This window comes from Arachis ipaensis, chromosome B3 (assembly GCF_059453495.1).
Source record: "Arachis ipaensis isolate K30076 ecotype BB chromosome B3, ASM5945349v1, whole genome shotgun sequence".
Taxonomy (NCBI): domain Eukaryota; kingdom Viridiplantae; phylum Streptophyta; class Magnoliopsida; order Fabales; family Fabaceae; genus Arachis; species Arachis ipaensis.
The window spans coordinates 34738663-34756171 of NC_142438.1; the positions used below are offsets into that span (position 1 = coordinate 34738663).

At 37.2% G+C, this 17509-nt stretch overlaps 2 protein-coding genes across 2 annotated transcripts; one reads left to right on the top strand and one right to left on the bottom strand.

The window, feature by feature from the left end:
• Positions 1-5597: 5597 nt before the first annotated feature.
• On the top strand, positions 5598-10070 carry HXK1 (hexokinase 1). Its single transcript, XM_016333261.3, has 9 exons — positions 5598-6370; positions 7046-7196; positions 7278-7460; positions 7770-7844; positions 7973-8128; positions 8261-8359; positions 8445-8575; positions 9143-9224; positions 9313-10070. The coding sequence occupies exons 1-9, from the start codon at positions 6099-6101 to the stop codon at positions 9658-9660; spliced, it is 1497 nt and encodes a 498-aa protein (XP_016188747.1). The 5' UTR covers positions 5598-6098; the 3' UTR covers positions 9661-10070.
• A 1284-nt stretch (positions 10071-11354) lies between these two features.
• On the bottom strand, positions 11355-12899 carry LOC107630186 (6-phosphogluconate dehydrogenase family protein). The gene has a single exon (XM_016333260.3). It carries the CDS (start codon positions 12666-12668, stop codon positions 11664-11666), a length of 1005 nt encoding a protein of 334 aa, XP_016188746.1. The 5' UTR covers positions 12669-12899; the 3' UTR covers positions 11355-11663.
• Between the last annotated feature and the right edge of the window lie 4610 nt (positions 12900-17509).

Sequence of the window (17509 nt, forward strand, 5' to 3'; positions counted from 1 at the left end):
AATTGAACATATGATATTTTACTAGTATCTGGATATAGACATGAATAAACAAGTAACCATAAAGGTTTTAACTGTTCTTATTTTAGATACAAAGGCTAATCCAACAAGCTTTCTAGATCTAAAATAGATTGAGCAAGCAGCATTTTTCTTTTCACAATATAGCCTACTAACAAATTTCATTTTAAAATATTGAAATGTTTTGTAACAAATTTTTTAATATTTTGTAACAATAACTAATTATTGTTACGAAAAAAGCATAATTTGTAACAATTTAAAATTTGATACAAATTTTTTGTTACAAATGCTCCATTTTCTTGTAGTGAGAATGCCATTTGTTTATAAAATTAGAAATAAAATTTTTTGTAAATTTCATCAAGCCTATGGATGTTATACTAATAATTGTGTACGTTTTAGAGACTTGATACAGAAGGCTATTGAAGATGGTCAACTAAAGTTTGCAGAGAAACTTGAGATGAAAGTGGACTCTGATCTTTTCCAGGTCACATTAAACTTTCTTGAAACAAAGAAAATAACTTTCTCGATTAACATGGCTTCTGTCGAGCCTATGGAAAAAGATGATCAGTTCAAACTCGACATATTCAAAGCAGAAAGACCGTAGGAGAGGACTTGTTGGATTTTTTGCTAAGGCAAAAGGAAGAAGAAGGGAACATTGCTATATGCCCTCGATGCCGCGCTTTGTTCGATGCATCAGGTGCCAAGGCTTTCGACTCTTACAAAAAGAGTAGAGAGCGGGTTTATCAAGAAGACATGAGGCAAGGCCAAGTAAAGCAGGGGGTAAGAGTCGATACTCTTCTGCTGCTCCTGTCAAACAGCAGATGCGTACTATTATCACAATTGATTAGAAATCCCAAGAGATGTCAAATCAAACTAGATTCCATCCCTCTAGTGTGTTAAATAACAAATGGGCACAAAACAATGCTCCAAACTACTCGAGGAATTACATTTTCAACGTTCCTAGAGGAAGTTTCGAAAGTTGAGCTGGAAACCAAAAAAGAGGTGTTTCTCGATGAGGGACAAGCAGAAAAGGTGGTGGATAATTGTTCTTTTGAATTTGAATAGATTTGGGACAAAAGACAAAGGCATTAAGCCATAAAAGCATAAAGGCCACATGTTCACTATCAGTCACGGGATCACCCTCGAATCCCATATTGTTCTGAATAAAGCCCGACACAAAAGTCGAGTCAAAATTGATGTCGAAAATATCATCGGGATATTCTGTAGCCCATGACATACATTCTTCGTCGGAGGCTATGCCAGTCAAAGCAGAAACTTCCAGCAAAGTTGGTCCCATCATTCCATAAGGAAAATGGAAGTTATTGATAGCAGGGTACCAAAAGTATAAACTAGCTCGTAAGAGGGGTGCAGTATAAGAGAGGTTAAAGGTAGCTAGTTTTAGAGCATAAACAATCCCTAGTGATTTTCATGTAGGTTTGTAGGTCGGGGCCAACCTCAACATCTAAGTCGAAATAAGGGAACTGGATTCCTTTGGAGAGGCAGTCCAAAAGACCCGACTAGCGAAATAATAAGCCCTAACGTTTTTGCAAAAAATTAGAGGTAGATGCTCAGGGGGAGATGGAAAGAAAGAAGAGATTGACTCAACTTGTTCTTGAGTAGAAAAAGGCCCTAAAAAGGAATACAAATGGCCAGTAACCTTGAAGGGAAGTGGTTTCAATGTCCGAATTGGGGGCTCTCAAGCTCCCATCTTCGTTGTAGAATTGTGCCACATCAGCCATTAAGGGAGGAGGAGGGATGATTTGAATATTATCATCTTCTTCACCATGTAGGGAGGTAGCTGGGTAGTTGGTGCCACACCAGTGCAAAAGTTGCCGCGATAGTTGTAATGGCTGGAAAAAAGGAAGAGCGGAGGCCATGGTTGTAGGAGTAATGGTGGAAGCAGTAATAGCGGCAACGGTTGCAGAAGTAGAAGAGGCGGAAATAATAGAAGGTGAAGCAGATTGCTGATGAGCTGATTGTAAATCCATAAGAATGGAAATGGTTGAAAGAGATTTTGAAGAAGAAGACAATTGCTCTTAAAGAAATAAGAAGTAAATGGTGGAGATAGTGAAAATGATGAGGTAATAGTACCTTTTGAAGGGAGATGGTTAGTTTTTTAACTTCAAAACCCATTAAAAGCCCAGGGAAGACGTTACACATTCTCAAAAAAATGCGCGAACCATTTCAAAAACTGTATAACTGTCTTTTTAAATTGTGAAATTTAAATTTGGCTTATGACTAGCACGTGATTAATAAAACTTATTATTTCAATTCCTAAAATGATAAGTTTTAAGGAAAAATTTATTAGTACGAATTTTAACCTGTTAGAAAATTCGACTAGAATGTTTACCGACTCATATGTATTAAGTCGAAAAGATCCGGGACGAAATCAGTTGACCACACATGGTCGAAATGTCAACAGAGTAAAGACTCGACATGAGGAAACAGAACTCTAATTATGCGGAGAGTCAAGCGTGGAGAATGATCGGAGTCGAAGTTAGAGTAATTCTAAATTAATAGCACCATACAAAACGTGAGAATTTGTTGGAACAAGTAGCAGATTGTGCAAGAGCATCGAAGTCGAAAGATTTTCAACAAGTGGAAAACAGGCCAAAAAGCAATTACTATTTTTCTCGAACAATAAGACTTTTGTTTGACCCTCAAGCTGAGTCGAGAATAGGGGTGCGGATTTTAATGAGCAAATTGAAGAGAGAATGTGGGAATTGGAGATCAAGGTAAGAGAAGAAATGGGATGACAAACTTGGATGTTAAGATTCTTCATGGTCAAGATAAGGTTGTGGCCTGAGAAAAAGGAGGAAGTTAGATCGTGGGAAGAGGAAAATCTGCAAGCCTATCCTCATGGTAGGAGAAGTTCAGAAAGAATAGGGAACTTCAATCTGAACACTTTATCATCACACCAAAGTCTACAAAATTTTCAGTCACACTGACACAACGGAAATCAATAAAATGCAAGTGCATGTGAATGTCTGGAATTCACTTTTAATTTAATTTATTTCTTTTGTTTTCTTTTGTGTTTTCCTTTCTTCTATTCTTTTTGTTCTTTTCTTTCTCTGTTAATTTATTTATATTTTATTTTTCTTTGAGTATTTTTTCTTCCTCTCTTTAAGTATTTACTTTTTTTTAAATTTCAATTTTACTTTGCCATTTAATTAAAACTTTCATTTATTTTACATATTTACTTTATTTATTACAATTTACCACAAGTATAAATATTAAGTAATTTTTGAATCAAACTCACTCTTTTTTAAGAGAGTAGTATATGCTTTCTGAAATGAGATGTTGATACAAGTTTGATCCAACACTATGTCGAGGTTTTCAAAAATCAAGTGAATCAGGGAGAAACTCCAAGCTTTTCCTGGGCCCAACCGGATGCTTATAATAGTGGGCTTCATGTTTTAGTTTCTGATGAAAAGGATCAATACTATAAACAGACAATCAAAAACTTGGTATGAACTCTTGGAGACTTGGACCGATGTTTCTTGGAATGTCCAAACCCACGCATTTCTCGCAACTAGCCTCTACTGCAGTCTAGTGTTGTGGCAAACGAAAATGATTCTGTTTATCGAGTGTTTGACCCAAAAGAAAACTGATTATCGAAAACTTGAACATGAAATTGGTTCTTATTGGCTTGTTGTGTCTGGTCCTCTTAATAGGTTGACTAATCATTAGAAAGGCAGATGGACATTTAAGATTGAATTAAGAAGTGTGAGTGATGCAGGGCGAATGAATTATGATGTTATGAAGAATAAGAATGTTTAAGAGGAGTCGTGAGGTTAACCTGGAAGGATTGTATTCTGAAATTGAAGATGAGTATTCCATTTGCATGTGTGTGGGGCACATAACACGTGATGCTCCAATTGCCTCAGTAGTAGAAGAAGGAGGAGCAATAGCCTTTCTAACTTATCTGGATCAGTTTGTTTAAAAATATATAAAATGGAATAATGGGCTTCTATCATATCCTTGAACTGTTAGCTTATATGTCTCTGTGGTCCTTCAATTCAAATATGATCCCTAAATCCCTTTATTTTGGAAATAAGGTGTAAAATAGTATTAACTAACAATAATTTGATAGGTGTATTGATGATATGGTATTTTGTTCACTGGAAGGGTGACATTCACAGCACAACACGATGAAAGCAAAGCACCAAATTCAAAACCTAACAACGAACCCCACAGAAACAGAACTCTCAGCCTAACTATAACCTAACCATGCCCCTCAAATATTTTTTTCTCTCTTTTTCTAACATTATTCCAAATTATTATTACTATATATAATACTATTATTTTGCTTGCGGGTCCTATAAGTTCTTTCTTAGCTTTGTGATTCATGTGACGTAAAAGAAAAAGGGTATAAATTAGAATAAGAAATGGGCAAGCCTTCCGAAGATTTTTCTAATTGATGTGGTGATCACTTGTTAGATGTATGTTAAGCACGCATGAACCATCCAAGAGTCAATATCACAACATTAGAGTGAAGTTGCATTGCCCCTACCCACCCATCTTGTTTTCAAGACTCATGCAATCCTTACTTGTACTCTCTTTGGATAGGATTTGGATAATTAAATTTAAACCCATGTACATCAAATTGTGATGGACACATCACATATATGACTCCGTTTGTTTCTGAGAATAGGACAAGACACCGAGAATAAGATATAAAAAATAGAGATACAAAATTTATGTTCTTATATTTTATTTAGTAATAAACTAGAACAAAATATAAAAATTTAATTTATTTTTATTTTTTTAATTCAAAAAATTTGAGATAAAAAATATAATAATAAAAAATATAATTATAAAATATTAACAAGAATAATAAAAAAATAAGTTGTATTCTTTGTTAGTGTTCTCGTATCATTCTTATTAGAATGGCCATAAAATACACTAATTTAATATTTTTGGACACATTATTTCCGTCCATATCTTTTCTGTCAAACACAATTTTCCTGTCTCAGTGTCGGTAAATAAATGTAATCTTAGACATACACCTGTCGCAACAAGATGATGGATTAGAAATCTATGGCATTATTGCTCATTTCTTGGGATGAATAAATGGATTCGTTTATATATATATTTGGGGCATTATCCATCACCTTTTATTATGATTCCATACAATGGATTCCAGTAAAAAGAAGACATTTAGGCATGTGCAATGTGCTATATTGGCGACTAGTTTCCCGAAAATATTTGACTAGGAAGGAGGGCTTCCTATAGTAACCAAGCAATGTTTAGGTGAGTGTGGCCCACTGTCCACGTGATCATAACACACATCATCCGTACACGTGGCGCCCATAATAAGTTCGGAAAAACATACTTGTTCAGTCCACTAATGCTGGACGAGATTCGGCAACCCAACATCGGACAAGTCTAATCGAAATTTTAGGGAGTATACACTGTCCATAAATCGTTTTTTCCACCTCATTGAACCATTAATAACAGGATTAAATAATGAAACAACCAATTATCCAAAAGAAATCCGCAACCAGCAATTAGCTTAATTATTTTCGCACGTTTTTCGGATGTGAACATTTGCTATTATGGACTCCATCGATTTTCTTGCCAATAAGGTTTGTTCGTTCATGTGCTTTTCTATGCTGTCGTGTCGTGTTTTTGTTTTAACATTTAAGAAATTAACAATATACTAGAAATTAGCTATTGATTTTTGGTTTTACAGTGTGTGTTAGTATTCTTGATTTATCCATGTTTAACTGATTATCCGGGGATGCCCGATTTGGTCTATACAGATTGAAATTTTATCTAATGATTTCCATTTCACCGCAGAGTCAGAGTCAGATCCAGATCTTTTTTCTATTTTCTTTTGGGTCTCTAATATATATATTTCTCTCAATCTCTCTCTCTCTCTCTCTCTCTCTCTCTCTTCATAGTAACTCCACCACTTTTCCACCCAAGTTCCCATTCTCATTCTCTCCCCCATGGACATCAACACGAACCATTGAGCTTCCCTCATTACAAATTCCAGATTCTCCCAATCAGGGTTTATCTTCCTGAACCAAAAAGTTTCTAACTTTGCAGGATTTGGCTCGATTGTTTCGGTTCGTGCGATGGGCAAGATTGCAGCGGGAGCTACAGTCGTGTGCACGGCTGCCCTTTGTGCGGCGGCGGTGTTGGTAGTGCGCCACCGGATGAAGAGCAACGGGAAGTGGGGTCGTGCTGTGGCCATACTGAAGGAGTTTGGGGAAAAGTGTGAGACCCCAGATTGGAAGCTGAGGCAGGTGGCTGATGCCATGGATGTTGAGATGCACGCTGGTCTCGCATCTGAAGGTGGCAGCAAGCTTAAGATGTTGATCAGCTACGTCGATAATCTCCCATCTGGGTACGTAGATTTCGAATTTGGATTTTGATTTGATCAATTTTTTATCTTCTCTGATTGAAATTAGTGGCATATAGTTGTCTGAAACAATCAAAGGCCAAGCTTTGTCTTACATTTCAGGAGTGCCTCTTTTCCCTTCTCCCTGCAATATTGACTTTTTTTAGTATTTTTGCTATTTTATAGAGTAATGGCTAACTTAGTTCATTCGTAGTTGTCATGTTTATACTTCTTTTATTTGCCATTCTCAATTTGATAGCTGTCTATAATTTGGTTATTGTAGCTACTGCCTTCGCTTTTATCACATTCTAGTATTGACATAGAATTTTGTTCGTTTATTTCTATCTTTTTATGTAGTATGATTTTTAAAAGAGGAGATGAATAGAACTTATTGTTTATTGTGAGTTTTAGAATGATACTTTCTTCTAGCACATCATATTTTGCTTGATTAAAAGGGGAAGTATTTAGCAAAACAAACAGTCATGGTAATAACATTATGGTTAAGAATCCTTGGATGATAAGAATTCACTCCTAAAGCACTTGATTGGCTATATGGTGTTTTGAAGAACCAAATCTCAGGGCAAAATGAAGAAATATAATGTTTGAATGATTGTAAAACTCTTTCAGTTGATGTAAAAAATACAAGTTTCCTGGAAACATGAACTTTCCCATTATTTACAGGGATGAGGCAGGGCTCTTTTATGCTCTGGACCTTGGTGGCACAAACTTTCGTGTCCTTCGTGTACATTTAGGTGGGAAAGAGAAAGGTGTCATCAACCAAGAGTTTGAAGAAGTTTCAATTCCTCCTCATTTGATGATTGGTTCTTCTGAAGTAAGTGTGTTATGGGAAACATCTATCTATTCAGATTCTTGTTCCTGCAACCTCTGATATATTTTCATTATGTCATTACAGGGACTGTTTGATTTTATAGCATCTGCTCTTGCAAAGTTTGTTAATTCAGAACCTGAAGAATTTCATCCTCCCCCTGGTAGACAACGAGAACTGGGCTTTACATTCTCATTCCCTGTGAGGCAAACATCAATTGCATCTGGGACTCTAATAAAGTGGACTAAGGGTTTCAATATTGAAGATGTGGTAATTATTCTTACCTTGATTATGATATATTTAACTTTATTGTAATTCTTTCTTGCCATCATTTATGGTGCATTTGCAGAATCTTCCATACATCTTTTTCTATTAGACAGACACGACTTCATTCCTTTTTGTTATTGTATTAACGGTTGCAAGTCCAAAATTACAATGCTTGCCTTGACATGCTTTAAATTTGTATTACATGAACTCTTGTGAAAGAGGGGGATATCTTGTACCAATTTCTCTTTTAGTCAGCTGTTCTCTCATTAGCTTGTAACCCGATAGTTTTTTCCTTTATGTTCTGATTTGTAGGTTGGGGAAGATGTCGTGGGAGAACTAACCAAGTCGATGCAAAAAATTGGCTTGGATATGCGAGTTTCAGCTCTAGTCAGTACCACTAACCTCTCTTCAGGATTGATTAATAATTTTTAATATATGGACTTGAGAATGATGGTTTCAAGTTTGCGTTTGATAGAAAGTTTGGACACCAGACTAACTCGGTGATTTTGCATTAGGTTAATGATACCATTGGAACACTAGCTGGAGGCAGATTCTACAATCAGGATGTCATTGCTGCTGTGATCCTTGGTACAGGGACAAATGCAGCATATGTGGAACGTGCAAATGCTATTCCAAAATGGCATGGCCCTCTCCCGAAATCAGGAGACATGGTAAGTAGGTTATACTATTTATGATTGTCATTGTCTTGCATGTTAGAAATATCTTTACTTTACTGTCATACTAGAACTAGCGTCACCATTTGCTGGTATAAAGCATGCTCTGATTACATGTAAATACTGCAGGTTATAAACATGGAGTGGGGTAATTTCCGATCCTCACATCTTCCTCTAACAGAATATGACGTAGCTCTAGATGCTGAGAGCTTAAACCCTGGAGAGCAGGTCAAGATCATCACGTTATAGTCATTGGTTTAAAACTTTAACCAGCATGTGTAATTCTGTAATATTCTTCCACTATTCTTCACAGATATTTGAGAAGTTGATTTCTGGTATGTATTTGGGGGACATTGTAAGGAGAGCTTTATTGAAGATGGCTGAAGAAGCTGACTTTTTCGGAGATACTGTTCCCCCCAAGTTGAGAGTTCCTTTCATACTCAGGTATGCATCCTAGTTAATTATACCAAACATTCACTTTTCACTTGTCTAGGATGATTCTTGTCTAGATTTCTATTTTGGTCTGTTCAAATATTTATTCTGCTTATTAAGATGCATGCTTCTGTTTAGTTTCTTTTCATGGAACCTCTTATAACAATTCTGTGTAATTTCTCAATGAGATTGCTTCGGTTATTATTGGCAACCACTATCAACACTTTTGTAATCAGCATAATGTTGCTCTTCGTTGCCTCCTTTTAAGGGTCAGGTTGGTGGTTGGTTGGACAGGTTGGAACCGGAGACAGTGGAGATGAAAAATCAGAAATTGATCCAATTATTTGTGTATTGTGAATAATGGGGAAAATAATATGATTCAAGTTATTTTCAGCCTGCTTATTTGCTCCAGTAGAAAACATGGGTGAACAAAAACATTTTACACTGATAAGCGATAAAATGCAAATGTTGGCTTCTCCATTTTCAGTTCCTTTCTAGCCTTATTCCAAACATGCATATAAATGACAACATTCTTTTGTTTTCTTAGAGCTTACACAGCTTTGACATTTTTTGTACTAGGACCCCTGATATGTCAGCAATGCATCATGACACATCTCCAGATCTCAAAGTAGTTGGAAACAAATTGAAAGATATATTAGAGGTATTAAACATCACCCTATTAATTCTTCCTCTTTTTTCGTTATAAAATGTTATAAATAGATTTTCTTACTGCCATCCCCTTTTGTCAGATCTCTAATACATCCCTCAAAATGAGGAAGATTGTTGTGGAGCTCTGCGACATTGTTGCCACACGTGGGGCACGTCTTTCTGCGGCTGGTATTTTGGGCATCCTGAAGAAAACAGGAAGAGACACCGTTAAGGCTGGGGAGAAGCAAAAGGCAGTGATAGCACTGGATGGAGGATTATTTGAACACTACACTAAGTTCAGAGCTTGCTTGGAGAGTACATTGAATGAGTTGCTCGGAGAAGAGGCGGCTAAGACTATTGTGATTGAGCATTCTAACGACGGCTCTGGCATCGGGGCTGCTCTCCTTGCAGCATCTCACTCCCAGTATTTGGGAGTTGATGAGTCTTGATTCATATTTTGCCAAGGTAAAAAAGAGTGTAATGCTAATTTCAAGTTTCCTGTATAAGTAATAGGTCAACACGTTGAAGCAGCAATGCCATACTTATTGGTCTTATGGAGATTTACACTGAAGGGTGATTAATGTCCAAATTGTGGCTGTGGGAGGGATCTGCGTTTTCATTGCAACCTTGGAGTTCCAGTGATATTGCTGGGGCATGTTATTATTTTGGTTAATTTCAGTGTTTGTCCCTCCTACATTTTGGAAATAATATGGGAGATGTAAACTTGCTGTGAGCAATCTCATCTTTTGCGGAATATAGTCTCTTCTCAACCAGAATAAATCAGGACTTAATGTATTCACAAGCCTCAAACATTTTATTTCAAAGCTTCTGAGTCATTAATGACTTTGTTATTCATCAATCATTAGTATTGTTAACAGTAGTAATTCATAAATCAGGACTTAATGTATTCTCACTCCGTTCCCTCTCTTTCTCACTCATGGTCTTTTTTTTCCATTTGAATTTAGCTAAAATGTCTTTGAAGCATTTTTTAAGATTATAATGTTATAACTACACCAAAATTAAATACCTGTGTAGTTTAATTTGTTTTTAATATATATTTGTATTTCAACAGTTATTTTATACTTACTTTACTGGTTAATTTTGGTGTACACGAAGTATAATCATAATTACAATTATCTATCAAGAAAATTCTTATAAAAGAAATACAAAATTTAAAATTTTAATATAATTTTTATATATTAAGTAATTAGAAATTTTGAAATATTTAGTAATATCTTAAGATATAATTTAAAAATAATTTAATTAACCCTTTTTATTTCTTCTACTTTAATTTTTATTTTTCGGCAAAGAACATAGCTTCCAGGACGGGCTTGTTCAAGGGTTTGAAGAGAGAGGAATAGCAGTAATGTGATTGATGATGCAATTCTGTCCCATAGTCGGAAAATGCATTTTTTTCGGCTCAATTAATTAGAAAACGCATTCTCGGTATGTATCGTCAAGAGTCAATGACAAAATTCTTGGCCACGAAACCTATTGAATACACATCACCCTTAAAGATCAAATTCGAAACATGACATTTCAATAATCCAAGCAAGAAGCAACTATCACTTGATCTAGGTCTCAGTTCAATTTTTGTATAATTAGATGTTATGAATTGCTCCAAGATTTGACAGAGAGTAAAGAGGCAGATTCAGGAAAGCTCTCATTATTAAGATCCATATGTCGAACTACATGTCTACATCTCAGCAATATCCAATGAAGCCTAAAAACATTGGCCACCTACAACCACCTCTTAGTACGAAGTTTTCAAACCACCATTCACATATAAATCCTTAGTCTCTACAAGTGATAATAAAGCAAACGATTCTAAATTAATAAAAACTATAACTTTGTTAGAAAGACCAAGTGCAACCTATTGAGTATTGAAATGAGGGAGATCACATGTCGATTTTTCCCCAGTTCTATAAATCTATAATTACAAGTAGTAGGCATACTTTGCACTAACTTCATTCTTACACATTCCTCATACTCATACTCACTTGTAAGCTCATGAGTGTTGTTCATGTCGCATCATGTGAAATAAACCGCAGAACTTTCTTTCAATTTTTCAGCTCATGAAACATGGAATCAAATTGTGTTCACCCTTGAAATAACCAAATGATAAAATATCAACCACTCATTATGCAACAACACAGACATAGTTAGTAGCTATCACCTACTAACAACTGCTCAATTGTTCATATCGTGTCCGAATTATACGATGAGGACCCCTTGTAGAAAGCCGGGGCTTGACTTGAACTAGAAAACACTGATACCAAAACGTACAAAGTAGAGAAAAGCGGCCAAGCAATCTGATGCAAGTAACATACGACACCAGTCTAATTGAATGTACATCATCACATAATAATAATAATAATAATAATAATAATAATAATAATAAGTCGAAGAAGAAGACAATTTCAGTGTTCAGAGTTCCATATCCTCCACAAACCTAAGAGGAAGCAATTGCAGGTGCAAGTGAAACATTGTTGAGCCTCTCGAGAACCAAAATAAGAGCTTGGGTGCCCAAATTGCCTTCACCGTGAGCCCTGAGAGAAACATATAGCTGCTGAGCAAGAGCCAAACCAGGCAGGGAGATACCCATATTCTGGCACTCCTTCAAGCAAATCCCTAAATCCTTCACAAAGTGGTTCACATAAAACCCTGGCCCCAAATCCCTCTTCAATATCCTCTGTCCGTACAAATCCAGCGACTTCGAACCCGCCGCACCGGTAGAAATCGCGTCCAGGTACAACCCTACGTCCAGCCCCGCTTTGTGCGCGTACACCATCCCCTCCACCAACCCCACCATCGTCGACGCTATCGTAATCTGGTTCGCCAGCTTCGCGAATTGCCCCTTTCCGCTTCCTCCCATGAAGTTCACCTTCCCCATCAGCGAGAACAGAGGTTGGAGCCGCTTAACCACCGATTCCTCTCCTCCAGTGAAGATTGCTAGGGTTCCGTTCTTGGCGCCGCGGTCGCCGCCAGATACGGGAGCGTCGATGGAATGGCAGGATTTGGAGGACGCCGCGGCCGCGATCTCGATGGCGAGGGAGGGCTCCGAGGTAGTCATGTCAACAAGGATGCCGCCAGGGCGGAGGCTGGCGAGGGCGCCGGAGTGGGGATCGAGGAGGACGGAGCGAACGTCGGAGGGGTAGCCGACGATGGAGAAGACGACGTCAGAGTTGGAGGCGAGGGAGAGGGGATTATCGGCCTGGTGGGCCCCCATTTTGAGGAGGGGTTGGGCCTTGGAAGGGGTGCGGTTGAAGACGGTGAGCGTGTAGCCGGCTCGTATGAGGTGGGAGCACATGGAGAGGCCCATGACGCCCGTACCTATCCAGCCCACGCGGGTGTTGGATGGGCTTATGGGCTCGGCAGCGGCGGAGGAGGCCATGTAGCGGCGGGCGATAACTTGTGGAATTGAGATTAAGCGGAGTTGGGAGAGTGGCAGTGGCATCTCGCTTGTTTTTGTTTGACGGCTGCTATATATATCTCATTTTCCCCCCCTTGTCTTCGCACCCGATTATCCAGCTTTGTCTTTGTCCCTAGATCTTTTAAGATGCGATGCTTCTATATACTACTGTGAAGTCTAGGGTTTTTGGTAAAACAATAGGAACTCAGTCACACCTTTAAAAATACCCAAAAACATTCAAAAGAATAAACAGAGAAATAAATATGATGATATGATTTAACAAACAACTTCTCTAACTTTTGATTTTCTTTTTCTTTTTCAGAAGAACAAACTCCAAAATTCAATCTATTATAATTAATTCGGGTACAAATGAAAGATGGTTGAGAATAAGTGGTATAATCACAATTTAATTTATCATGTATCAAATAATTAGTTATTTTTATTATATGTATAATCTAATTAAATGGTTAATACAATAAGTTTTTTTTATTAAATTTAGAGATTTTTTATTATAATAGTAATCATAATATTGAGAGATAAATCTTTTATAATTTAATCTAAACTATTATGGGTTATAAAATTATTAAAAAAGACATTAATAATTCAGATAAATCAAAATATATATATATGATAATTAAATATTTAGGATTTGATTTGGTATGATTTTGTTTGTTTTAGATGGAGAGTTCTTAAGGTTTGAATAATTTGGTGAAATTGGTAAAACTTATTTTTAAACAATTTTGATAGGCTATAATTTGGTTCTCGGACCTTCAAATTTTGTGAAATTTATCTTAAATGAAAATTAGGTTCGTGTAGCTTATGACGTTCGAAGAACGGACGAAAATAATTTTTTACAGAAAAGTTATTCGCATTTGAAGTTTTGATAAAAAAATGAACTTTCTACAGCATATCAGCTTTTTGAAAATCCTACATTCGTGCGTACATGGAAGTGTCATGCGACGCGAGTAAATGGTTCTGCTTAGTACTCTTGCATATGCGAGAGTAGTCTGCGTACGCGACAATGTCAATTTTTGAACTCATGTGTACGCTGCAGTGTCGCGCGACGCAAGCAAACGTTTCTGACAATATTCTCATGTACACGAAGGTGGTCCACGTACGCAACATTTCCAAATTTTGAAATTTATGCATACGCAGAAGGTGCTTGCGTACGCTACGACCCTGTTTTGCTAAAAATGAATTTTACAGTTTTCAACCACTCCTCTAACTTTCTAAACCTATGTAAACCTTGTTATGAGTCTAGAGCCGGTGTAATAGAATGTATAGAATTTAGGAATGAGACCTAATAAGGTGACACAGTGAATTAGAAAAAAGATGGAATAAATATAATGAGAGATGTGATGAGGATTAATATGACAATGAGAAATGATGATAATTGATTTTGATTGAGGATGATGAGGATGATTATGATAATGAGAGATAATGATGATTGATTTTGAATATGATTTTGAATGAAGTGAGATGAGATTGAGGGTTAATTTAATAACGAAATTGACTCTGATTGAGATATACCTGTCTGGATAGATGTAGTGGCTTTGTTCTACTTGCTTTGGGATTTGGTAAAATATACCTACTTGGGTAGATGCAGTGTCGTTATTCCACATGCTACGGGATGTGGTGAGATATACCTGCTTAGGTAGATGTAATGGCGTTGTTCCACTTGCTCCGGATTATGGTTTGAGATCCTGGGGTAGACGCAAGGATTGTGGTTTTGTCCCGCTTGCTCCCAGTTGATATTTGAGCTTCTGGGGTAGATACAGGGATTGTGGTTTTGTCCCGTTTGCTTCTAGTTGAAATGTTAATCCTCCGTCGCAAGATGTGGCCGGACACTTAGACCTTTCCGGATAATTCCTTCAAGAGATGTGAATTCCTCTAGAGAGATGTGTGCACGCAGGGACTGTCCAGGATTAACTACCAGACATGTCGGGTTTGGCTTTATAACCGACAAATAAGCTCATTGCCATAGGGCAGGCATGTATTATTTGCATTTGATTGATTTGTTTGGGTTTGCTACTTGTCATGGCATATTTAATTGTGCATATTAATGTGACTCTGTGCTAATTAATTTACCTTATTTTACTTGTGTTTTATTTGTTTGTCTTGTTTGTGTTTGAATATCTGAGAGGTCTCTCATACTGGTGTCGATTGATGTCAAGGGCTATTCTGCTTGGAGTTTGGAGAGTTATGGAGGCAATGATAAAAGTGAATTAGATTAGAATTTTCCTATTGATAGTTACCTAATCACGGATTAATGAAAACCTAGGATGGAAAGGTTGTTGGGTGGAAGGTTAAGATTGCCTAAAGAGTTCTTATTACCTTGTATTTATTTGACATTTTTACTATACTGAAAATCCATGGGTTGCGGATTCTTATTCCGTATATATTCCTTGTTTTTCATATGCAGGTCCTGGTACTCCGCAGTGAGCTGAAGCTCGTCTGGAAGACGGCAAAGTTCTTTTGAATTCTGTATTATATTTTGTTTAGAATCTTTTTCCCTTATTTTGGAAAACTTTAATAATGTATATGTATATATTTTTCTTTTGAAACCTTGCCTATCGAGACTTTGATGTATATTTGGGAGAAATGGAAACTATTATCAACTGTTTTTGTTGTTGTAACCCTAACCGACCTAAACTTCACAGGTTGTGACTAGTGTATATATATATATTGTCTTTACTCTATTCTTCATTTAAGTTTTTTTTTTATTTTTATCCTGCTTTTTTGAACACGTTATATTTTGATACGTGTGTGCCTGCGCTCACAATTTTCTTTATTTCCTTTTCAAGCTTCTCGTTTAATAATTCTTATATATGTATGTATTACAACTCCATCTTGAGTCGTACCACCTTGTTATCATTGACTTATGACTCGAGCATAAAGATTTGAATGGTGGGGGTGTTATAACTAGCATGACCTGAGCGGGAGCGACGACCAACAAACAGCTCAGAAATAGTAGGCCTTTGCTGAGATTGTTGAAATAAATAATATGTCTCTTAGTACCTAACTCAAATGGATGTCATCAAATCCAACTAACGAAATGAAGTGGCCATCTGCTGGAATTACCATTTGTGGTATGTATGGCTCTACTGACGATTGCGATTGTGGATGAGGTTCCGGTTCATAATTCAGTTATGGTATGTCCTGTTGCTCATAAGCTGAAAACTGATGTTGCTCATAAGCAGGATACTGGTGTTGTTGCTCATAAGCTAGAAACTAATGTATATGGCATAGGCCAGTACCTGATACTATTGCTAATATGTCGGTACCTGAAGCTGTTGCTCATACCCCGGAACCTGATGCTGTTGCTCATGAATTGGTACCTCATACTGTTGCTCATAGGCCGGTACCTGATACAGTTACAAATAAAATGGCTGTTATTGCACGTAAGGCTGCTGAGGTCCAGGTGGTGGTGGGGGTTGTGCATGTGGTTCATTCACCTCAGGTGATTGTCGAACTCCCGTGTGTACTCATTATAGTACATTGGGAGAGAGTGAAAGTCCTCAAATGCGTCCTTTGATTGCACCCTATCGTAGCGCTGAAAATTCCACATATCAACCCAAATGAGCGTTCCTTTCCCTCCAGTCATGGTCTTGTCTCCCGGTCAACTGCCTACAATTAGCATCTCCAATCTGAAATGCTTCCTCCGGTGGAAGTTGTACAAGTCCGAATTGGTGTCTCACTCGGCCTGTTGGGTGACATTCTATACACTCGAATGACACTAATGGAGACTTTTTAGAGCACACTAACAAATTTACGAATAGGTCCTCAAGAACCACCACTCCCATATATGACCGCTATATAAACTGAAAATCAATTAATCCAATGACAATCAGTTAAATTATTAAACATAATAAACATATTAATAGAAATTCTTAAAACATGCGTTGTTGAAACCTATGTCATCTAATTGTTGCCTAAACTATGCCGTAGACCTTTGTGTATATCTCGTTAGTCGGCACCAATGACTCCACCACCTGAATTAGTTTAGAATGGTTATAATAATAATAATAATAATAATAATAATAATAATAATAATAATAATAATAATAATAATAATAATGACGATAACCATTACTTTTGCCCAATTGGTACACCAGCTACTGAAAGCTCATTGCGAGGTATAGATGCTATAAACGGCATACGCTCCCATGCCCAAACAAAAAGCAGAATAAAGGAGCAGTCCATCTATTTACAGTTGTATCATGATACATGACACAACGACCTATGCAGATGTGTCAGACTAGTTGCCCTCAACTGCAGCTATGAATGCAGTGAAAATCTCGAAAAAGAGGTAAAAACTTTGAGTTTAGAGAATTCATCGACTTGTCTAGAAGCACAACAATTCCAAGCAAGCAGAATATGTGAGCCTGGATATACCGCTCGATTGAATTCTGGGTGTCTAATAGTTCGGTGTCTCGGCATCGCCAAACCCATGTCAGGTTTACCTTCTGCAACGTGTGATCGTCCGGACTGGAAATCCTCCAAAAACTGCTAAGCAGTTCTCCACCTTACCCATGGCTGCTATTTATTCTGCCCGTCACGGGCTCCCTATTAACTGCCAAGCCAAGAATATGTATGACGTCTTCTAAGGTGCCAGTCACTCCGACTGGGAGGTGGAAGGTATAGGTCTCAGGCCTCCAACGCTCCACCAAAGCACTCAATAGTGTAGAATAACCCCTCAATTCTCCTATCTGCGAAACGTGATGGAATCCAGTTGATGCGAGGGCAGTTGCAGCTATCTCGTTATAGTTTTCGGGTAGATTAAATTTTTTGGGCAATAAATTTCTGATAGCCTACAGAAAAAAATTAATAACACTTTAATAAAAGTAACGACAAAACAACAACAACAACAAGACTACACATAACAA